The 25,362-nt window shown below is 32.8% G+C and overlaps 1 protein-coding gene across 1 annotated transcript in view; it reads right to left on the minus strand.

The window, feature by feature from the left end:
* LOC143246652 (protein scribble homolog) overlaps positions 1 to 25,362 on the minus strand; it is a 252,713-nt gene that overhangs the window by 42,469 nt on the left and 184,882 nt on the right. The window contains 7 exon segments of the mRNA XM_076493711.1: positions 762 to 968; positions 1,852 to 1,944; positions 5,271 to 5,327; positions 5,691 to 5,888; positions 6,728 to 6,790; positions 11,970 to 12,086; positions 13,108 to 13,140. Coding sequence (XP_076349826.1) covers positions 762 to 968; positions 1,852 to 1,944; positions 5,271 to 5,327; positions 5,691 to 5,888; positions 6,728 to 6,790; positions 11,970 to 12,086; positions 13,108 to 13,140 — 768 coding nt within the window.

Genomic DNA, 25,362 nt, shown 5'->3' on the forward strand with positions numbered 1-25,362 from the left:
AGTATCATTATCATAAGACAGAACTATACTGTTTAATGTACTAAAGTATCATTATCATAAGACAGAACTATACTGTTTAATGTACTAAAGTATCATTATCATAAGACAGAACTATACTGTTTAATGTACTAAAGTATCATTATCATAAGACAGAACTATACTGTTTAATGTACTAAAGTATCATTATCATAAGACAGAACTATACTGTTTAATGTACTAAAGTATCATTATCATAAGACAGAACTATACTGTTTAATGTACTAAAGTATCATTATCATAAGACAGAACTACACTGTTTAATTGATACGCACGTGAAAAACATTTTTCTACATAAAAACAGTTATACAGAATCTATTTTTAATTACATTTAATTGTAAGGAGCAAGATCAGGTTTCTTGTCTAATATGTAATGGTGTTTTCTACTTATTCTACAATTGTTTTAATCGTTGATTTGGTAAATTTGTTTTAACCTGTAAAACTATTTCACTAACATAGTTTCAGTGAGCTTCCATTAAATTTCCAAGTAAGTAGTACTTATATTTAAGCTCAAGCAAGAGTTAGTGGCAAGTTTTTTGCTATTTTTTTTAAACAAATAAAACTATATTAAGCATTACATCAATCAGAAAGATTTAAGGGCTAGTCACACATACTTACAAAGATAGGCTCAAAAAGAAACTATAGATTCAATACACTTAATCATTCTAATCTTAAATATTATTATAGTAATTAACTCTAGCAGTGGATTTCAGACATAAACTCACTGTAGTGGCTTGTTGCGGTTGATTCGTTACGTGTTTCCTCATTATCACAGTGGTTGTTTTTGTCTCCCTGTTACCATAAGAGCTCTCACCACCTGTGCCACTAGCCGACTCTGGCATAAGAGGTCGCAATAACTGTTCGGCAGCTCTCACAACCTCTAACACTTTCTGATCAACTGTCTTAGCAACGTGAGGAACAACTGCCTGAGACTATTGGAAATCACTGGATTACTTATTAACTTTAAATGTGTTTCCTTCTGCACAAATACTTATTAGAAATAAAACTTATATCTAAAAATTCAACTGCTCTCAGACAGAAGTCTTATCAAAATAATCTTTAAGTCCTAGACAATCACTGGAATTTGTTTAAGCACATATGAAAAAAAACACTGGTGTTTTTAACAATAAGTTTTAAATGTTGTATTCTCTTCTGTCACAGAATATTTCTAAGAAGTATAACAATACACAGTCCAGATATCAACCATGACAGGATGGGTGTTATACATAAAACATAAAAAAAAAAAAAAAGCATTTCTCAAAGTACTGACCAATTTGTGGTAACGAAGAACTTGAACATATTAATAAGAAAGATGATATTTGTTCCTTTAACAAACATGTAAGAGAATAAAATATATTTAAACCTCTTGATCTAATCTCACTGTACTCGTAAAATATCAACATACGATGCATTACATTCTAAAGTTCACTAACATACTACACAAACACTTAACAGAAATTTTGTTTGATGTGATCACAACTCATATTTAAATCATCCAATTATATCTGAAGGTTGGTGTAATAAGACACCTTTCAAACATTAGAATATTTGACATTTACGTACCTAAACAACACGAATTACTTAACTCATCCTATTATTAAACCCACATTCAAACTGATTATTTTGAATTAAGCACAAAAGTACACAATGGAATGTCTGTGCTCTGACCACCGAGGGTATTGAAACCCAGTTTTTAGTGGAACGAGTCTGCAGACACACTGCTGTGCCATTGAGAGACCCCATATTCATACATAAAACACTTTCTGAACATCAGTACATTCCTGATTTGAGTTATTTTACAAAAAAATTAATTACCTCAGGAAAATGTGCTAAAGCCCTATCTGTGTGACTGGATGACATGGACGAAATACTGCGGGTATCTTCATCTCGCTCTTTTCTCATTCGATCCTTAGAAGAGAAGTAGAGTCAAACTAAGTCTTCACTGTATTTAGAACTTAAACTACAAATAATTTAGTTTTGTTTTCCTGTTTTCATAATGATATCCAATGTTGGCTTTAATAACAAATAAAATATTTATTTGAATAAACATAAAAACTGAATTACTATATTGCATGAAAAATGTATTTTAGAATAGACAGCTACATGGAAATGGATTTTATTTTTTATCAAATACTTTTTAAACCACTTTAAAACTTATATTTAAACATATTTTTTAAAAAATTTCAGAACTTTAAAACTTAAATTTAGTTTCAATTTCTGAAATAGGAGTTTTAACTGGTTATACAAGAAAAACATTACATGTAAAATATCCTGATTCAATAAGTTGTGATAATGTTCTTTGGTAAGCTTTTTAGTTTGAAAATATTAACATATATTTCACCTTTTTTTTTATCTTACAATGACTTTTGCCTCCAACCTCTTCCTTGTTAAAAGCTAGATCAAAGCCAAACTAAACTTTAAACAGTAAATAAAGCACAAGAATAAGGTGTGTCACTAACAGGGGATACAGAGGGGGATACATCCCCCCACTGGCCATACAAAAATTGTCTGTGGTAAATGGGAAATCAGAAATATAAAGTACTGATCATCTCAATTAGAATATTTTTGCTGTATGTTTACTTGTATCATGTTATTTAGGAATATATGAAAGTTCATTGTAACATGCACTATGTTGTGTAATTCAGTATAGTGCTCTACGATTACTTGTAACTTGATATTTTAGAATAAAATCAATAAATGAGAGTTCATAGCCATATATGTTTCTTTTCTTTGTTTCTAAATTAATTCCATGGAATTTACGTTGTAGTAACAAGAAAAAAGTTTACTTGGGATCAGGTTTAAGTCACTGTTACTTAGTCGATCACCCCCCCCCCCACCAAAACATCCTGTATCCACCACTGATCACTAATATTAAAATAAATTTTTCTAAAAAAAATTCAACAAATTAAAAAAACAGCGTTTATTTAATTAATGAATACACTTTTTATAATATAATATAATTTTAACCTGAAGGTCTCATGCTACCAGATAAGTCAGATTAGTTACTAACTAGAGATTACATCTTCTGTCATGAGGTCGGTCAAATTGAATAAGTTTGTAACCATTTCACACTCATTATAATTTACATATTATAACTTTTAATAAAGTAGGTGTATCTTCACAAAGTTCGGCAGACTTTCAATAAACAATACAAGTCTTTTATACACAGAAAGTCAGATTTTTTTAACAATGTATTTTTACAAAAGATTTGTCTGTGAATATAGTGACTTTTTTAATTAGTCTGAGTGCAAAGATTAAAAACAGTTTTCTTCATCTCAAATTTTATTTGTGCAATCTCTAAAACATCCTTAATAAATTTCAAGCATTTTTTTCTAGTAAAACTTTATATTTCATCTATTATATTCTCTATCCTACCTCTGTACAAGGTTGGTTAATATGACTGACCTCGTAACCACCGAAAAAAACCAAAAACAAATTAAATCTCGGTTGCCTTTTTTTTCTTTCAAGAATGACTTCAAATTCTAAAACAAAACTGCATTTATTTATTCTATATAGCTTTCAATTCATAGTAGTATATATCTATTTACACTGATACTTTTATCAGAGGTTGATTGCCCTCTGAACCAAGTCTAACAAATATTCATGTCACATAAGTTGTAACTCACATACTTAACACACAACTCATACTAAGGTATCAAATTACATAACGTACCTTGAGAAAATTATTCTTCTTTATCTAAACTAAAAAATTCCAATTTTTACATTTTAGTTACTTCTACAATAAGAAATACACATGACAAGCAAACATTAAAGTACTTACTTCGGTCTTTATTTAAGGTTTAAACTGTCAATGACATTTGACCATACTTTTCTTATATTAATGGTATCACTGCACTAAATAATCTTTTATTTAATTAAGTAATACACCAAAGAGTACAGAACAATCTTATTCAAGAAGTTAACAATGCTACCAAGTTATCACAACTTTTCTGGCTCTCTAACAAATGCAGAAAATGCCATGAAAAATTCAGCTAAGCTCATCAATGTGTTTCTCATGGTAATGAAGTTTTAACTGAAAGCAAGATTGAAAATTTCCTCTACAGAAACCAATGTAATATAATGCATGATTTAATAAATTAAAATCTTGGCTTTATATTGGTTGTAAATACTTTTGTATTAAATGTTAAAGAAAACTAATAATTTTTGAAAAAGAGGAAGCAAGAGGGAGGAGAGTATGACAGGAGGGTTTCATTTTCTTTTTTTTTATGGCCCTGTAACCACAGATAAACTATCTTAGCAATGCAAGGAACAACTGCCAGAGACTAGTGGAAATTATTACATTACTTATTAACTTAGAGTGTTTTCATCTCTAGAAGTACTTATTAGAAATAAAACTTGTATTGAAAAATACAACTGCTTTCAGACAGAAAATAATTTTTGAGAGTCCTAGATAATCATTGAAATTTATTTAAGCATACAAGGAAAAAAGCACTGGTGTTTTAAACAATGTTTTAAATTTCAGGTGTGTGAAAAACACTCATAACACATCTAAAACACCAACAAGCACAAAGTCTTTTCATTTTTTTCTTCACAGGAAGTAACAATATTTCTAAAACAGTATAACAATTTGTAGTCCAGATACCAAATGTGAAAGGATGAGTGTGATATATAAAACAGAAAAAATAATATTTAACATTTAATCAACGTTCAGAGAGGTGGGCATGACAAGGGGTCGTCTGATTTTCTTTTTGATGGCCCTGTAACCAAAGATGATTGAAGTCTATAAATACTATGCTTTGCCTGTGTGATTACAACATTATAATTGGTAATTTACATTAAAATTCATACTTCTTGGAGGGGTAGTAAATAAATTAGAGAAGAGGAGATGTTTAGAGAGAAAATGCCACAATTATCATACTAAAGAAAATTCAGGATTTTTTTTTAATTGTCATATAAAATTAAGAACTTGAAATGGATATATTATTAAGGTTTAGATTATTAGCTATATGTTTGCACTTAATTCATTTATATACTGTGATTTAAAAAGTAGTTTAATTAAATTCTGATAGGTAACTCCCGAAATACTCATAACATGTGCAGGAAAAGATGCTCACACAAAATGTGTTAAGTGCTTTTGGTTTACTACTAAGAGATTAGTATTATGAAGGTATCATGCTATCACATAAGTCACATTAACCACACACTGTCACTAACTTTTATAAAGTTTGCCATATGCTTAATGAATAGACAGTAAAACATTAAATAACACATACCAAGTTATCTCTGTCCTCTTTCTCCCAGTGTGCAACTTCTTTTAATGTTTCTTGTTCCTGAAAACAGTCACTTAAATAAGAATACTTCCATTACTCTACTGAAGATACTGAATAACATACACAACTAGAGCCGAGGCTGCAGAACCAGGATTACTGATGACAGGAAATCATAAATAAATACTATCATTCTTATACAACAATGAAAACTGAAAGCTATGAAAAAAAGCATCAAGATAAAGGTCAGCTCCAAGTTATATCAACTTTCACACAACTACGTGTTTGTGGAACCTGAGAGTTAAACTTACCAGTAACAGTTAGGTGTCTCCACATTTCCTCTTGCTACAAAATAATACTCAGATGCAGCATAAACAAATACTTTAAAATTATTAAAGATTATTAAAAGCAACGAAAGCATACTACCTGTCTGAAAACTGTACTTTCTTCATCTTCTCTGTCTATGGAAGACATAGACTGCGAAGATTTTAGGTTGCTTACTGGAGTCTCTACACTGGCTGCATTGTATCCATCAGAGACTATCAGTGCCACTGACTCACCAGTGTTCTTTAAGGCATGGACTGCTTCTTGATAGGAGGCACCAAGAATTGATACACCATTCACCTGGTGACAAAATATGAAAAGCTTTTAAATGCAGGAAAACTCGATCGGAATGCTGTTACATACATATTTGAGGCTTTCTAGTGTTAACTGATATTGGTGAGAAAGTGTTAAAACAAAAGAAAGATTTCTGTTTGAGAAAGGCTACATCACTTAAGACATTTATGTATGTTTTAGTCAATTTTTAGCAAAAGTAATCTCAAAACAGACAAGTTCATAAATAGCTGTTTGTGCAGTAATCATATACTTTTATATCACTCAGCAAGAACAGAGTACATTTTCAAACTTTCTGATTACCTAAGTAACTTTACAAAGAGTCAACAGTTTAATACTGTTTTTAAAAGTTATGCCACACCCCAGGTACAGGTAACAGAAATAAACAGCACATATATTCAAATGAAACTAAAATGAATCAGATAGCATGGTTTAAACATAAGTACTTTCACTGAGTGTCAAATAAAGTCGTTATGTTTATACATCTAGGTTTAAAGCAAATATTACAGGAATTGGATTTAGCAAAGTACTAGGTGCTGACATATAACACACATAACCCACTTACTGCTTTATGGCGTATATGGAATAATCAGTAATAATGGATAAGCATGGTTTAACACAATGGATTATTTAAAAAACTGAATTTCACTTCATCTATTTCTGGAATACACTGTTTGTGTACAAAATAAAGGGTGACTGCACTATTATAACATTGTTTATAAGGCATTAATAAATGTTTACCCAGTTATTTTATTTTTCTACAATATAAATTAGATTATACAAAGTCCATAGCTTGCTGATAGACTAGCATAATGATATAGTGTAACTACAATGTGTAAAATACAAACCTCTACAACTCTCATTCCCTGTTTTAAACGGCCGTCTCTTGCTGCTGCTCCATCAGGCTGGATCTATACAGTATTAGTAAAAACTACTGCTGAGTTCTTAGTAGCAACCTGGCTTTATACAAATTAAGAGTTAATTAGTAGAGTGTGATAACAATTACCATACCACTAGTTGTTCCAGTCATTTCTGTACTCAGTAAGGAGATCTTTGTATAAATCATCCCGTTTTGTCCCAAAACAGGGATCTATTTTTGTATAAATCATTCCATTTTGTCCCAAAACAGGGATCTATTTTTGTATAAATCATCCCATTTTGTCCCAAAACAGGGATCTATTTTTGTATACATCATCCCATTTTGTTCCAAAACAGGGATTATTTTTTTTCCAGAATTTCATATTTAAAATGTTGATGATTATGGGTAATTAGAATCATTATTTCCTCAGCTATATAAAGAAATAGATACTTACTCATACAGTTCAAACTTCCTGGCTGTGCACAACATTCACTTTAAGATGTTTAAGTTTTTATTGGTCAGTTAAGCTAATGAGCTTGAAGTTATGACTTATTTGACTGGCTGAATGAATAATAAATCACATGTTTACATATCATATGGTGATGGTAATACCAGTAATACATGATTGTCAAAACAAAAACACTAAACTGTGACTAATCCAATAATTGATAAGGAAAACATCAGTAATGAAAACTTATAGTGAAACAGGTGGAACGTGTAGTGGTTTGACACGTTGGGGCTTATTTTGTCGATACTTTCCAGGATCCCACTGGTCATTTTGAAATTACTTTTTGGGAAAAGTGTATATTAAGCCAATGTGTCCCAGCCAATAAGTGGTCCTTTAAAAACAAAACAGGGCACAACTCGTGCGGGTCTTACTACAATATTACCATGACCCACTAGTGGGTTGTGTGTGAGCCAACATGTTAATAAGGTATGTTTGTTGCCAATTTTACTGATAAAAAGAATTATTATAATAATAGTAGTGAATAAATAAAATATTACATTTGAAGTTTGGAGCTAGATTTTGTGATTTTTTTTTAAAATCTCTACTCTATTGAAGTAATTGCGAAAATCATAACAATCAGGTAGAGTACTGAATATGACTACTATATGCACTGTCATAACAATCAGGTAGAGTACTGAATATGACTACTATATGCACTGTCATAACAATCAGGTAGTGTACTGAATATGACTACTATATGAAATGTCATAACAATCAGGTAGAGTACTGAATATGACTACTATATGCACTGTCATAACAATCAGGTAGTGTACTGAATATGACTACTATATGAAATGTCATAACAATCAGGTAGAGTACTGAATATGACTACTATATGCAATGTCATAACAATCAGGTAGAGTACTGAATATGACTACTATATGCACTGTCATAACAATCAGGTAGAGTACTGAATATGACTACTATATGCAATGTCATAACAATCAGGTAGTGTACTGAATATGACTACTATATGCACTGTCATAACAATCAGGTAGAGTACTGAATATGACTACTATATGCACTGTCATAACAATCAGGTAGAGTACTGAATATGACTACTATATGCACTGTCATAACAATCAGGTAGAGTACTGAATATGACTACTATATGCACTATCATAACAATCAGGTAGAGTACTGAATATGACTACTGTATGCACTGTCATAACAATCAGGTAGAGTACTGAATATGACTACTATATGCACTGTCATAACAATCAGGTAGAGTACTGAATATGACTACTATATGCACTGTCATAACAATCAGGTAGAGTACTGAATATGACTACTATATGCACTATCATAACAATCAGGTAGAGTACTGAATATGACTACTGTATGCACTGTCATAACAATCAGGTAGAGTACTGAATATGACTACTATATGCACTGTCATAACAATCAGGTAGTGTACTGAATATGACTACTATATGCACTGTCATAACAATCAGGTAGAGTACTGAATATGACTACTATATGCACTGTCATAACAATCAGGTAGAGTACTGAATATGACTACTATATGAAATGTCATAACAATCAGGTAGAGTACTGAATATGACTACTATATGAAATGTCATAACAATCAGGTAGAGTACTGAATATGACTACTATATGCACTGTCATAACAATCAGGTAGAGTACTGAATATGACTACTATATGCACTGTCATAACAATCAGGTAGAGTACTGAATATGACTACTATATGCAATGTCATAACAATCAGGTAGAGTACTGAATATGACTACTATATGAAATGTCATAACAATCAGGTAGAGTACTGAATATGACTACTATATGCACTGTCATAACAATCAGGTAGAGTACTGAATATGACTACTATATGCACTGTCATAACAATCAGGTAGAGTACTGAATATGACTACTATATGAAATGTCATAACAATCAGGTAGAGTACTGAATATGACTACTATATGCACTGTCATAACAATCAGGTAGAGTACTGAATATGACTACTATATGAAATGTCATAACAATCAGGTAGAGTACTGAATATGACTACTATATGCAATGTCATAACAATCAGGTAGAGTACTGAATATGACTACTGTATGCACTGTCATAACAATCAGGTAGAGTACTGAATATGACTACTGTATGTACTGTCATAACAATCAGGTAGAGTACTGAATATGACTACTGTATGCACTGTCATAACAATCAGGTAGAGTACTGAATATGACTACTATATGCACTGTCATAACAATCAGGTAGAGTACTGAATATGACTACTGTATGTACTGTCATAACAATCAGGTAGAGTACTGAATATGACTACTATATGAAATGTCATAACAATCAGGTAGAGTACTGAATATGACTACTATATGCAATGTCATAACAATCAGGTAGAGTACTGAATATGACTACTGTATGCACTGTCATAACAATCAGGTAGAGTACTGAATATGACTACTATATGCACTGTCATAACAATCAGGTAGAGTACTGAATATGACTACTATATGCAATGTCATAACAATCAGGTAGAGTACTGAATATGACTACTATATGAAATGTCATAACAATCAGGTAGAGTACTGAATATGACTACTATATGCACTGTCATAACAATCAGGTAGAGTACTGAATATGACTACTATATGCACTGTCATAACAATCAGGTAGAGTACTGAATATGACTACTATATGCAATGTCATAACAATCAGGTAGAGTACTGAATATGACTACTATATGAAATGTCATAACAATCAGGTAGAGTACTGAATATGACTACTATATGCACTGTCATAACAATCAGGTAGAGTACTGAATATGACTACTATATGCACTGTCATAACAATCAGGTAGAGTACTGAATATGACTACTATATGCACTGTCATAACAATCAGGTAGAGTACTGAATATGACTACTATATGCACTGTCATAACAATCAGGAAGAGTACTGAATATGACTACTATATGCACTGTCATAACAATCAGGTAGAGTACTGAATATGACTACTATATGAAATGTCATAACAATCAGGTAGAGTACTGAATATGACTACTATATGCACTGTCATAACAATCAGGTAGAGTACTGAATATGACTACTATATGAAATGTCATAACAATCAGGTAGAGTACTGAATATGACTACTATATGCAATGTCATAACAATCAGGTAGAGTACTGAATATGACTACTGTATGCACTGTCATAACAATCAGGTAGAGTACTGAATATGACTACTATATGCAATGTCATAACAATCAGGTAGTGTACTGAATATGACTACTATATGCACTGTCATAACAATCAGGTAGAGTACTGAATATGACTACTATATGCACTGTCATAACAATCAGGTAGAGTACTGAATATGACTACTGTATGTACTGTCATAACAATCAGGTAGAGTACTGAATATGACTACTATATGCACTGTCATAACAATCAGGTAGAGTACTGAATATGACTACTGTATGTACTGTCATAACAATCAGGTAGAGTACTGAATATGACTACTATATGCACTGTCATAACAATCAGGTAGAGTACTGAATATGACTACTATATGCACTGTCATAACAATCAGGTAGAGTACTGAATATGACTACTATATGCACTGTCATAACAATCAGGTAGAGTACTGAATATGACTACTATATGCACTGTCATAACAATCAGGTAGAGTACTGAATATGACAATCAGGTAGAGTACTGAATATGACTACTATATGCAATGTCATAACAATCAGGTAGAGTACTGAATATGACTACTATATGCAATGTCATAACAATCAGGTAGAGTACTGAATATGACAACTATATGCAATGTAGTAAAAATACATTGTTTCCAGTAAATGACCTTGTCATGTGTGTTTGAAATATTATAATTCATCATTATTTCTCCCTGTAGATACAAATGAGTTCTAATGTCTATAAAATAGGCTTCAGATAACTTGTTCATAATGTAAATTTGGTAGCTACTTACAATTTCATACCTTTATGTGTGATAAACATTCACAATGCACATTTTATTTGTAGTTTAAGAAAGAATTACTAATATAAAAATATATTCAATAAACCAACCAATCAGTAATAAATCCACAAAATATCAGGTAAAACAAATGACTTTGTAATATTTTGAAACTATAACAAAGTTGAACTAAATGCAGACATTGTGTAAGATGATCCAAATTCTGAGGTTATACATTCTGCAGAATATAATTTAGAGATGCAGGGGTTTAAGATGGAATCAGTCTTGGCTCACAAATTATACATTATCAGCACAGAAAATTAGTCATGACATGGAAAAAAACATCCATTTTGTTCTCGATCATCACCACAGTAAATAGTAAAGTTTGCACGAATAAAATCTTTGGTGATCAAACTTCATTACTTCTTAGCACAACATAACATACAGTAGTTCTTAGCACAACATAACATACAGCACATGAACTGATCACCTACCTAATCCTAGTAACATTTAGAAACAACACAAAAAATATTCAGTCCCTAATATAACACAGAGTAAATCTGTTAATTCTAACTTTATAACACACAGGTCATGAAAACCAATGTTATAAAGTATGGTGTTAAAATTTAACTTTGTTTTGCTGTGAGAATTATTAAGTTTTAACAATATCTAAATAATATGACAAAAATTCAGAAACAAAGAAAAAATAAGAAAATGTAATTGATAAATAAATCAATGTAAATAGGAAAATATTTTAGAAATAACCAACCCAAGCCACAAATACTCCTTCATCAGTTGGGTCAAGAGGGTTTCCTGGGTGGCTCCTTGTTCCTCCTTTAATATAAATACCAAGTTTTTCGTGGGACTTTCTTGTTATCACAATTTCCTAGTAGAGGAAACAAATATGTACCTATGTTTGTAATATAATTCATCATTTCGATGCTTAATTAATAGACACTTAAAAATAGAAAGAATGAAACATGCAGAAGAGACAATTAACTTACAAACATTAACAAGCTGATGTTGCTAGATGAAGCTTTAACGATTTCATGCAAAATTAACCTCTGCAACTACATACATCTTAACAAAGGTATAAAAACATGAATGATCAAACATTTAGACAATGTTTCTACCAGCACAATTATATTCAGTGTTACATGTTAAACTTGACAAGACTGACAACAAGCAAATTGCACAATGTGCCCCAGTCACCATGCTTGAATTACTGTTTGATTTACAGTACTACTCAACTCTGTAAGTGTGCTACAGAAGCAAAGAACAGTTTCATTACATTACAATAACGTTTTTGGATTTCAATAATGAACAAGATCTAACAACCGCATTATATACTCTTGAATCAAAGCTGTAAATAACCGTTTCAGGTATTCTGTAAATTATAGCTGTAATGAAGCAAATTAGAGAAAAACTGTAAACAATTTCATGTAAATAACAATATGTAATACCTTAATAATGAAGCATATTTCTGACTTTGCTTTAGAACACTGAGAGTTGATACTGCTTGAATAAACATGTCATAACATTACACTAGCTTTATTCTGTAACCTGGACTACCATATTTCTTTCAGCGAAACCAAAACATGAAATTATTAAGTATAATATGGAGTTCAGGCTAATTTTGTATCAATCTAATAACAGATGCACTTGTTCAACACATGTTATTTCAAACATCTCTTTATAAAGTGAAATGAAATTCAGTATAATTTTTAGATATGTTCTCTTAGTATCAGCAGAGACAGTATACATTGGTTTTATTCAAATCAACTGAAGCAACATGTTTTGACAGTAGACAAACTATCGCTTCACACCAGCACACATTTCTAGACATCATGAAAGCATAGTTTATAAATAAGTATACAACACAAAGCCACAGCAAGATCTTTACTTACAGTTACAGACACAGGCTCGAAGTGTAGCAAGTTCTAGCCAGAAGAGAAGCATGTTGAAGAAAGCAAAGGTGAGACAGCAGACAAAGCAGCTGTTACACATAGTAACGGAAATTTACTTTTATTTGCAGCTACTAAGTACCAAGTATTAAGCACACAAGTATTAAGTACCAAGTATTAAGCACACAAGTATTAAGTACCAAGTATTAAGCACACAAGTGTTAAGCACCAAGTATTAAGCACACAAGTACATTTATACCTGACAAATTGTGACTCATAACTTTAGAAATCAAAGAAATAAATATAACATCAATGAAAATTATCACAAAGGCAAAACTGTTCTACCTGTGACCAGTTTATTATACAAGCTGTCTGTACAAGAAAACCTACCTAAATTCAGACTAAATAATCTAATCCAATGGCCTTGTTAACGTCCTTTTGTACAAATTAATATCGTATGTAAAACAACTGATAAAATTCTGTCATATATAACAAGTTTTGTTTTGACACATGAGCTATATGACTAACAGGTTTATTGTGCACCAATATTGGATACAATCCATTAAACTTTCCAAAGATTAATTAAATAATCAGGTTTTGTTTTTTTATGACATAAAATGCTTAGCTGTCTCATTATTATTGATTTCTTACAATACTGGATAAACATTCCTGTTCTGTCTGGGATAACTAGATACAGTTTAGAATGTACTGGAGATAAAATGTAGAACGTAAAACCACAAAAGTATTTGTCGCTGATTTATTTTTAGGACTAACTTAAATCAAAATTCTAAAAACAAAAATAACATTCTTTTACGGATTCATATAAACACTGTGTAGCAACATCCAAACAAACAGAAAAAAATGCAGAGTATGTTAATGAGTTGTAACAGCATCTAAGTAGTATTATAATGAGTTGTAACAGCATCTAAGTAGTATTATAATGAGTTGTAACAGCATCTAAGTAGTATTATAATGAGTTGTAACAGCATCTAAGTAGTATTATAATGAGTTGTAACAGCATGTAAGTAGTATTATAATGAGTTGTAACAGCATCTAAGTAGTATTATGATGAGTTGTAACAGCATGTAAGTAGTATTATAATGAGTTGTAACAGCATCTAAGTAGTATTATAATGAGTTGTAACAGCATCTAAGTAGTATTATGATGAGTTGTAACAGCATGTAAGTAGTATTATAATGAGTTGTAACAGCATCTAAGTAGTATTATAATGAGTTGTAACAGCATCTAAGTAGTATTATAATGAGTTGCAACAGCATCTAAGTAGTATTATAATGAGTTGTAACAGCATGTAAGTAGTATTATGAGTTGTAACAGCATGTAAGTAGTATTATGAGTTGTAACAGCATGTAAGTAGTATTATGAGTTGTAACAGCATGTAAGTAGTATTATAATGAGTTGTAACAGCATGTAAGTAGTATTATGAGTTGTAACAGCATGTAAGTAGTATTATAATGAGTTGTAACAGCATGTAAGTAGTATTATAATGAGTTGTAACAGCATCTAAGTAGTATTATAATGAGTTGCAACAGCATCTAAGTAGTATTATAATGAGTTGCAACAGCATCCAAGTAGTATTATAATGAGTTGCAACAGCATCTAAGTAGTATTATAATGAGTTGTAACAGCATGTAAGTAGTATTATGAGTTGTAACAGCATGTAAGTAGTATTATGAGTTGTAACAGCATGTAAGTAGTATTATGAGTTGTAACAGCATGTAAGTAGTATTATAATGAGTTGTAACAGCATGTAAGTAGTATTATGAGTTGTAACAGCATGTAAGTAGTATTATAATGAGTTGTAACAGCATCTAAGTAGTATTATAATGAGTTGCAACAGCATCTAAGTAGTATTATGATGAGTTGTAACAGCATGTAAGTAGTATTATAATGAGTTGTAACAGCATCTAAGTAGTATTATAATGAGTTGTAACAGCATGTAAGTAGTATTATAATGAGTTGTAACAGCATCTAAGTAGTATTATAATGAGTTGTAACAGCATGTAAGTAGTATTATAATGAGTTGTAACAGCATGTAAGTAGTATTATAATGAGTTGTAACAGCATGTAAGTAGTATTATAATGAGTTGTAACAGCATGTAAGTAGTATTATAATGAGTTGTAACAGCATCTAAGCTAGTATTATAATGAGTTGTAACAGCATGTAAGTAGTATTATAATGAGTTGTAACAGCATCTAAGTAGTATTATAATGAGTTGTAACAGCATGTAAGTAGTATTATAATGAGTTGTAACAGCATGTAAGTAGTATTATGATGAGTTGTAACAGCATGTAAGTAGTATTATAATAAGTTGTAACAGCATCTAAGTAGTATTATAATGAGTTGTAACAGCATGTAAGTAGTATTATAATGAGTTGTAACAGCATCTAAGTAGTATTATAATGAGTTGTAACAGCATCTAAGTAGTATTATAATGAGTTGTAACAGCATGTAAGTAGTATTATAATGAGTTATAACAGCATCTAAGTAGTATTATAATGAGTTGTAACAGCATGTAAGTAGTATTATAATGAGTTGTAACAGCATCTAAGTAGTATTATGATGAGTTGTAACAGCATGTAAGTAGTATTATAATGAGTTGTAACAGCATCTAAGTAGTGTTATAATGAGTTGTAACAGCATCTAAGTAGTATTATAATGAGTTGTAACAGCATGTAAGTAGTATTATAATGAGTTGTAACAGCATGTAAGTAGTATTATGATGAGTTGTAACAGCATGTAAGTAGTATTATAATGAGTTGTAACAGCATGTAAGTAGTATTATAATGAGTTGTAACAGCATCTAAGTAGTATTATAATGAGTTGTAACAGCTTGTAAGTAGTATTATGATGAGTTGTAACAGCATGTAAGTAGTATTATAATGAGTTGTAACAGCATCTAAGTAGTATTATAATGAGTTGTAACAGCATGTAAGTAGTATTATAATGAGTTGTAACAGCATCTAAGTAGTATTATAATGAGTTGTAACAGCTTGTAAGTAGTATTATGATGAGTTGTAACAGCATGTAAGTAGTATTATAATGAGTTGTAACAGCATGTAAGTAGTATTATAATGAGTTGTAACAGCATCTAAGTAGTATTATAATGAGTTGTAACAGCATCTAAGTAGTATTATAATGAGTTGCAACAGCATCTAAGTAGTATTATAATGAGTTGTAACAGCATGTAAGTAGTATTATAATGAGTTGTAACAGCATGTAAGTAGTATTATAATGAGTTGTAACAGCATGTAAGTAGTATTATGAGTTGTAACAGCATGTAAGTAGTATTATAATGAGTTGTAACAGCATGTAAGTAGTATTATGAGTTGTAACAGCATGTAAGTAGTATTATAATGAGTTGTAACAGCTTGTAAGTAGTATTATAATGAGTTGTAACAGCATGTAAGTAGTATTATGATGAGTTGTAACAGCTTGTAAGTAGTATTATAATGAGTTGTAACAGCATGTAAGTAATATTATAATGAGTTGTAACAGCATGTAAGTAATATTATAATGAGTTGTAACAGCTTGTAAGTAGTATTATGATGAGTTGTAACAGCTTGTAAGTAGTATTATAATGAGTTGTAACAGCATGTAAGTAATATTATAATGAGTTGTAACAGCTTGTAAGTAGTATTATGATGAGTTGTAACAGCTTGTAAGTAGTATTATAATGAGTTGTAACAGCATCTAAGTAGTATTATAATGAGTTGTAACAGCATGTAAGTAGTATTATAATGAGTTGTAACAGCATCTAAGTAGTATTATAATGAGTTGTAACAGCATCTAAGTAGTATTATAATGAGTTGTAACAGCATCTAAGTAGTATTATAATGAGTTGTAACAGCATGTAAGTAGTATTATAATGAGTTGTAACAGCATGTAAGTAGTATTATAATGAGTTGTAACAGCATGTAAGTAGTATTATAATGAGTTGAAACTGAAATTTTTGTTTTTAATATCTTCAGTTTCAGTACAATTAATATAGTGTTATATTTTGAGTAATATAAAATTTACTATTCTAGAATAAAAGAATAAGCAAGTAATATTTTTGTAATGAAAAAAATAAATTCACAAACAATCTGTGACGGCTAGTATTCTTTTATACGTGTGTGTGTGTAAAATAAGTCTAACAATATTATAAGTATGGTTACTTTAAAAAAATCTCAAAAACAAAAGTTAATAAGAAAAACTGTCAAATGCATGTTAAAATAGAGATAAAAAAACCTTCTATGATAGTTTTAAATATGTACAACATTCCTGTAATTATGGTACAACTTGGTGTACACTGGGATTCCTGGTTTGAATCCCATAATTTGTTCTCATCTGTCTGTGACTGTTTGTTACTAATCATTTTCTTCAAGTGATGAACTAGTAATTAATCAACTGCAAATACCTACTGAGTGAAAAGGAGATAACGTTTCAGTTGCTATAGTGACATCTGTGGAAGAAAGTCCCAGCAAAGAAACAGAAATGTCACCCCTTTTTTGTTCAATTGGCATCTGCAGTCTATTAAATTTCTCAAACCTAAAATGTCTACACTGCTTAAAGTTCCATTCAAACTTTGACAGAGTAATTGAAAAGTAGTTTAAAAGAAAAGGTGAAACTAAGGAAGACAACCTGATTAACAGGAGTTCCTCTTCATAAATTATTGTGAACTCATTGCCCAAGTCGATGAAGAACACAGTGTTGCAAGTGTTAGGTTTGGAGGGGAAAATGTTAAACAACAAAGAGAGCCATAGTTTTGCAAAAATTCACATTAAATCATTTGGTTATAAATAATATAGTACAAAATGTCAGATAGAACTTCTGATAACTTGTAGAAAAGAGGATGTAATAGGTGCTATGGCAAATGTGTTTGATTTTCAAGTATAAACAAATAAGATGGAAGGTTACAAAAAACACACTTTGTCTCAGTAATACATATGTATGTAAAATAATGAGTAATATATGTTAACTTCCAGATTCTCAGAGGAATGAGAATTACAGAAGAACCAAGGCTTAAAGAAAAATAATTCACAATTCTCACACCAGGGAAGAACAAGAACATTCTGTAAATAGTTTTGTATGGAATTAAAACATATATAATATAAAAAGTTTATTTTATAACTACATTTCAATGCCAAGCTTAATAAATTAGTTTAAGTTTTATTGTAACTCTAAAAAAAAAATATGGCATTCATATATTAATCCAACCCATAGCTAGAGGATTAATGCACAAATAATTTGGGGCAAAGCACTAGTTAAATTCTAAAAAATTTATGTATCTGGAATTTTAAAAATATCTTCCTCATAAGGAAGATAATAAACAGAATGTTTTCTTTCTGAACTGGTGTGGTGTCACTGATATTCCCTGGTTTTTTTCCTTCTTATAGTGAAAATATTTAACTAAATTGCACAAAACTTAGCGTCAACTTACTCAACTGTATTTTGGTTTGGCTTTAAAAATACATATAATTTGATTTACTATTTCTATCACTTTTTAGGTTGCAAAATTTCCAAATTTCATGGAAGAAAATCATTTGGATTATTTCCTTTCACCATAAAATTTAAATGTTTGTCACTGTTGATCACAGAGTTTCAACGCACGCATCCAGACAGTTGGAGTTTGACTGATATCACAGGCCTGCTAACTTAAACAGTAAAAATGTTGTTTTGGTTTTAATAATGGATTTTCCATAACTCAGTTATGCAAAAACAATTATTATTATTGTTATTACAAATTAGGAATTAAAAATAAAACCCATACTTTGAACATATTTATTATTATTTTGTTATAGATCATTGGGTTCTAGAACAATTGACAAAACTCTTATGTTGTGATTGGTCTAGAGAAATCTACAGTCAGTGGTTGTCAACATTTTAAGCATAACAAAATGTGACCTGATGTCAATGGAAGTGATTCACTTATGTATGTTTGTTTGTTTTGGAATTTCGCACAAAGCTACTCGAGGGCTATCTCTGCTAGCCGTCCCTAATTTAGCAGTGTAAGACTAGAGGGAAGGCAGCTAGTCATCACCACCCACCGCCAACTCTTGGGCTACTCTTTTACCAACGAATAGTGGGATTGACCGTCACATTATACGCCCCCACGGCTGGGAGGGCGAGCATGTTTAGCGCGACGAGGGCGCGAACCTGCGACCCTCGGATTACGAGTCGCACGCCTTACACACTTGGCCATGCCAGGCCTTCAGTTATGTAAAAGTACATATAAGTTGATTGTTTGGCTTTTACTTTAAAAAAAAATCTAGCTTGTTTTATTATTATTAATTTCACAACTAACAGATCAGTATATTGTATGGGTTTTACAAACACATTTAAATTGTGTTCCAATTTGACAACTGAAGTACAATACACCCTTAATTAACAAAATATTTTCTGCTGTATAGAAATACCTGACAATTTCTAAGAACCATCAAAAACAAGAGAAACTGGAGTATCACAAAAATTATGTAAGTGACTCAAATAAACACTTAAAGGCTCCTAAACCATTTGTTTTTAAATTATTCTCAATATGTCAGGCCCCTGAGTTTTGAAGATGTTCTGACTTAAATTGTAAACATTATTAGAACTGAAACAGCCAATAAACACAAATTTACCTTCTGACAACAAAATTAATGTGATTTTAACTAGATGTTTTCTTCCTTCAAGTCAAGGAAAGCTTTAAACTTTTGGAAGGATATCAAACTCACAGTTTGCCCTTGAAAAAGAAAGGACCATCTTTCGAAAGTGATCGGGTTATAGCGATGGTTGATTTAGTGTTTTATGGCACAAAGCAACTGGGCTATCTGTGCCAAACATCTGGTAAAAAGTTAAAATTAAAGTAAAATTATTAAAATGGTCGATTTGGTGTTTTATGGCACAAAGCAACTAGGCTATCTGTGCCTAACATCTGGTAAAAAGTTAAAATTAGAGTAAAATTATTAAAATTCATAAAAGGAAATAAAGGTAAAACTAAATAACGTTTAATATTTTGAATTAAAAACATAAATAACATTAAATCCAATTTTTATATCTAGTTTACAGCAGCAAGAGAGAAACTATAGTAATACAAGTTGTAAAGGACTTTCTGTAGCATAATTGTAATTTTCATAACTCACCAGGATGACTAATGGGTAGTTCAAAAAGCAGCATTAGTTGCCTGAAGTTGGCCTTTCCAGTCCTGGTTTTATTTGACGTTACAGACATTTTCTAATTTCAAATCAAACTAGATGTACTTTGATTCTTAGAAGGGAATCACATTAAAAAAAGTCTAATGTATAAATTTAAAATAATTAAAATAGCATTAAAAACAATTAATGGCCCTTAAAAAACTAAAAATATTCCTAAGGTGGATAGTGTCACCATCACCAATAACACTGTCCAATGTTACGGACAAACCCTGGGAAGAACATGTTTAAAATAGTGCCGTCGTTGAGAGTCATAATGATGGCAAGACAGTAAAATGTGACTAATTGTAACCTGAGTGTTACACAAACTACACACTGGTGCATCAGTTCCAGATAAAAGAAAATGATGAGTTAACACTCCTACGAAAAGACATTTCTAGTCCTGATTTCTCCAAGCCCGTTCCCCTGGCTGTGGTTTCGCTAGATAGTAGATAGGGACAGTGGGAATCTCGTTAATCCATTCATTAATGGATTTAAATGGCAATTTCATTTAAATACAAAATTGTTAGCCTAATATTAATAACCTTTCAAGTTGCTCTGGGGCCTATTAGGCCCCACTTTTCGTAGGAGTGTTAAAAAACTATGACCAATGCATAGCCCAGTTAGAACAACTTCCTCTTTCTGATCCTTACGGAAGCAAGACAAAGTCCAATAGAGGATTTTATTTGGCAAAGCTGGTTTTCACACTGCTCACTCCAGGTCGACTGCCAACTGGCATGAAGCCGAACCTTGAATACAGGACCACAGTCCATATAAGGAACAGGCACAACAATGACAGTGCCAGAGAAGACAGATTTAGCTGAGGTGTTGGTGAGCCCATTCTCACAAATACCAACATGGCCTGGTATCCAGAAAAACTGGATAAAAGTAGGTGTTGGAAAGAAATGTGCCAGTTGGTTTTGAATATCAGTGAGAACTAATGTGAAGCAATTCCAGGGCCAGAAGAGAACTGAGTGAGTCAGTATAAACAGAGCAATTTAAATACTGCTTAGCTTCTACGTGATCCAGGGTAAGAGAAATGGTATACAGTTCAGAACACAGAAGCTGTAGAGGGGATTCTGTATGCAATCACCAAATCACAACAAACTATGGGAGAGCCCACACAGTCACCTGATTTCAAACCATCTGTATAAATAGGAATGGTCAAAGAAAAGTCCAAAAACTTTGTCTCAGGTACCACAGGTAGTACAACTTCAGGCAAAAGTGCATGCAGACAGTTTGAGAGAGAGAGAAGTTAAATCCCTTTACTGTGGTCCACTTCAGTAAACAATTGAGGGCAATCTGTAGCTGCTGCTCAGTATTACTTATGTTTGGTGACTGACATGAAATGTGAAAGTTGTCGACATAAAGCCCATTTAAAACATTAAGAGGGAGTTGTTCAATGATGGCCTTAATCTTTATATACTGAAAAGTGTGACACTCAGAACACAGCCATGAGGGACTCCAAGTTCCTGTAGAAAAGAACAGGAAAGTGTCTAACCCACACGAACATGAAATCTCCTGTCCATTAAAAAATTAATAAAAATTGGTAAATGGCCACATAATACATATATATATGGAGGTCTCAGAAAATGCCATACCTCCATGTTGTATCATAAGCCTTCTCAATGTCAAAGAATATTGATACAAGATGATGATGTTTGAGAAAAGCTTCTCTGATTGATGTTTCAAGCTGAATAAGGTGGTCCACGGTAGAGCGCTTTCGTCAGAACACATGTTGGGTGGGCGAAAAAAGGTTGTTTGATTTGAGGAACCAAACAAGATAAGCATTAACCATCCTCTCTAAGGTCCTTCAAAGACAGCTCATGAAAGCAAATGGATAGTAGTTTGAAGGAATCTTGGGATCCTTCCCAGGCTTAGAGAAAAGTAGAACAATAGCCTGGTGCCAGGCATGAGGAAAAACATTCTCCTGTCAGATCCAGTTGGAAACAATCAGAAGAACAGAAACAGAAGCAGGAGATAGATGGTGCAGCATTTTGTAGTGTACATCATCAGGTCTGACCGATGTACTGCCAGTTAAATGAAAGGCCAGTTTGAGTTCCACCAGCGTAAAGGGATGATAACAATTATAAACATAATCAGATCAAAAGGAAAGAGGTGATCACTGTGCCAAAATCTTGATGGCTAAAATGGTAGAGGATGAAGCAGAAGTGCTAGACAAAAGCTTTCATCTAGAGTATTGGCGATGTTCCAGTTATTAGCTACTTCCTGACCATCAGAGAGCAAGATCGAGAGGTGGACAGTATTATATTGCTCACTGATCTTTCAAATCTTGACCCATATGACTTTGGATCTGATGATAGAAGATATGCTGGTTGTGAACTTAATTCAAGAGCCCTTCTGGCTTTGACGTCTTAACCACCGTGCATGTGCACGAGCCTGCTAGAAAACGATGCAGTACAAGAGTGTGGGATACCTACAAAAAGTATCCAAGGCCTGTTTTTGAGCCTTCTGTACTATGTGGCAGACAAGATTCCACTACGGATGAGGATATTGCAGAAAAGATTTAGGAATATACTGAGCTGCTGCCTGTATAATACAGTCAGTTACTGCTGCCACACAGTCGTCTATTGATGGCTTACAGATGATGGCTGGTCAAATTCTGCAAGAGCAGTAAAAGAAGGCCAGTTTGCTTGATCCAGTTTCCACAGGGGCACACAGGTAGGGTGGCATAAACAATGCCAGTCTCTCTCCAAATTACAGGAAAATGCTCACTGCCTCGTGGGTTATAGTCACCCCCCAATAAAAATTGGGAGAATAGTGAAGGGGAGCAAACTGAGCGACCAACAGCAGTAAAGGATTGACTAGGTGCATGAAAATAAGTGTAAGAACCATTACTAAAAAAAGAAAGGTTGTGATCAGAGAGCATACGCTCTATGGAGCAATCCATGGATCCTACCGTGGGTTGATTGGGCAGGTCCTTGTTGTCGAAAGAGGATTCCAGCAACTGAGGATGTGAATGAATGATCATTTTGCATCTTTGGGTGAGAGAAGATATACCCGAGGAAATGCCCGTATGTGAAGCCACAGAAAGTGGATCTTGGGGTTTTCTGGAATGTATATTAGGGACAGAAATGGGTGTTGACGTTGATTCAACAAATTTTTTAATCATGGAGATCAAATGACTTTTCATATGGTTTGAGAATGATTCTATTGGAGGCACAGAGAAATCCGTCTGCACTACCACCGTAGTAGTGGAATGAAATGCCGAGTATAGGTCCGAGATGACGTGGTGGACAGTAACTTTCGAGCCTCAGGGTAAGTTATGTTTCGAATCATTTTCAAATCCAGCACCTCTTTTTCTTCCAACCATTTATGGCAAGAATGAACGTAGCACAGGTGAGAGTTGTTGCAATTGATCCAATGAGGGTCCATTTCACATTCATAGGCATTGTGGTCCTTGTTACCACAATGAGCACACATCAAGGAACTACGACATAATGTCTTTGAGTGACCGCTGACACTGAAAACATCTTAGAGGGTTTGGAATATATGGCTGTACCTTGCAATTACGGTAACCTGCCTTGATAGTGGCAGGTGGACGCAGTGATGTAAATCTCAGAATGAGGACACTGGTTGGCATCACAATTCCATCTTTGCAAGAGGAGATTAGCCTCACTGCAGAAACTTCTTAGGTGGAGAAACCAGCGAGAATCTCCAACTCTGGGATGTTCTTCAAATCCCTCTCAACAATAACTCCTCCTAACGAATTCAAAGTAGCATGAGGCATAACCTCAGTAGGTATATCCTCAATTGGCTTTGAATGCAATAGGAGTTCACTGTGTTGAGGTATGGATGTTTCCACCAATATGTCACCAGATCAAAGCTTCTTTACTGACTTTGGAGAGCCAGCAAGACTCTCTAGTCCCTTCTGAATGAAAAATGGAGACATCTACCCTAAAGGTTTGTCTGTAAGAGAATGCAGTATAAGTAAATGAAGTACATGTGTTACAATGCTGAAGATTGCTGCTCAGAATTTTCAAGCCGTGGTCGTTTACCTATGGACTGTTTTTTCACTATTTTATTTAAGTTTTTATTTGAAGAATCCACAGTGAAAAAAAGAATATTTCAGTGCCCACTGACCCCACCCACCATGTAGCCCTACGAGGGGATGCACTGCAATGCCAAACTAGGACACTGTAGCAACGTCAGGCTTTTGTGAGCACTATATACCTAAACACCAGCATCGGACACAATATCCACCACACCTGTGGAGATCATCCAACACTGGTACTTGGTTTACCCTAGACCAAGTGGTCCAGCCGACTGACCCTGAGGAGCCCCACCCCAAAGCCACCTATCTACAGGAATTCAAGACCAAAGTGGTGTGTTAGGGTTGTACCCCTCAACCACTAGGATCCTCTCCTCCCCTTCATGGGTCACCATGCACAGCAAAAATACGGGTGGATATTTAGATCCCAGAGGAGGTAAACTGAAAGAACAGAACCTTTCCCTGGGAAGTCCCCTCACCATGCACAGCAATCCACACCAAGGTGTAGGTTATAGGGTTTCTATTTCATTTTTGGAAGAACATGAGTTATTAACCAGTGAGTGACACAAGTTATTACACACTTATATACCCTACAGTCAGAATGTTAAAACCTCCAGGTGAATAGTTACAATCTTCACCAAAAAAACTACAAAAACTTTCTACTATCCACAAGTGTTACTTAATTTCCAAACATATTTTAGTTTAGACAAGTACAAGCGTATTTCCCTGCTAATTTTTAACCAAACTGTCTTTCACTTTGGTGTTTATGATTTACTGAAATTTATTCAATCATTTTGAGAAGCTATTCCACTTGAGTGTGAAACAAAACTGAAAAAGTTGATCAACTACTTTCTTAATGAGTTGTGTTAATAACATCAGGAACCTACAGAGGAGAGAGATACTTGGTCTGAATGGTAAATAAATCATCAATCTTGGGTATAATTTACATTTTTATTGTAAATGAATCTTGTACTTCAATACTGTGATATCCTGGTTACCCTAAATAATGTTTTATGCAATTCACAACAGTGTATGGTGCATATTAACAGTACCACTGGTTCGTTTTTAACAAAGCA

The sequence above is a fragment of the Tachypleus tridentatus genome, chromosome 3 (genome assembly GCF_004210375.1).
Source record: "Tachypleus tridentatus isolate NWPU-2018 chromosome 3, ASM421037v1, whole genome shotgun sequence".
Lineage (NCBI taxonomy): Eukaryota > Metazoa > Arthropoda > Merostomata > Xiphosura > Limulidae > Tachypleus > Tachypleus tridentatus.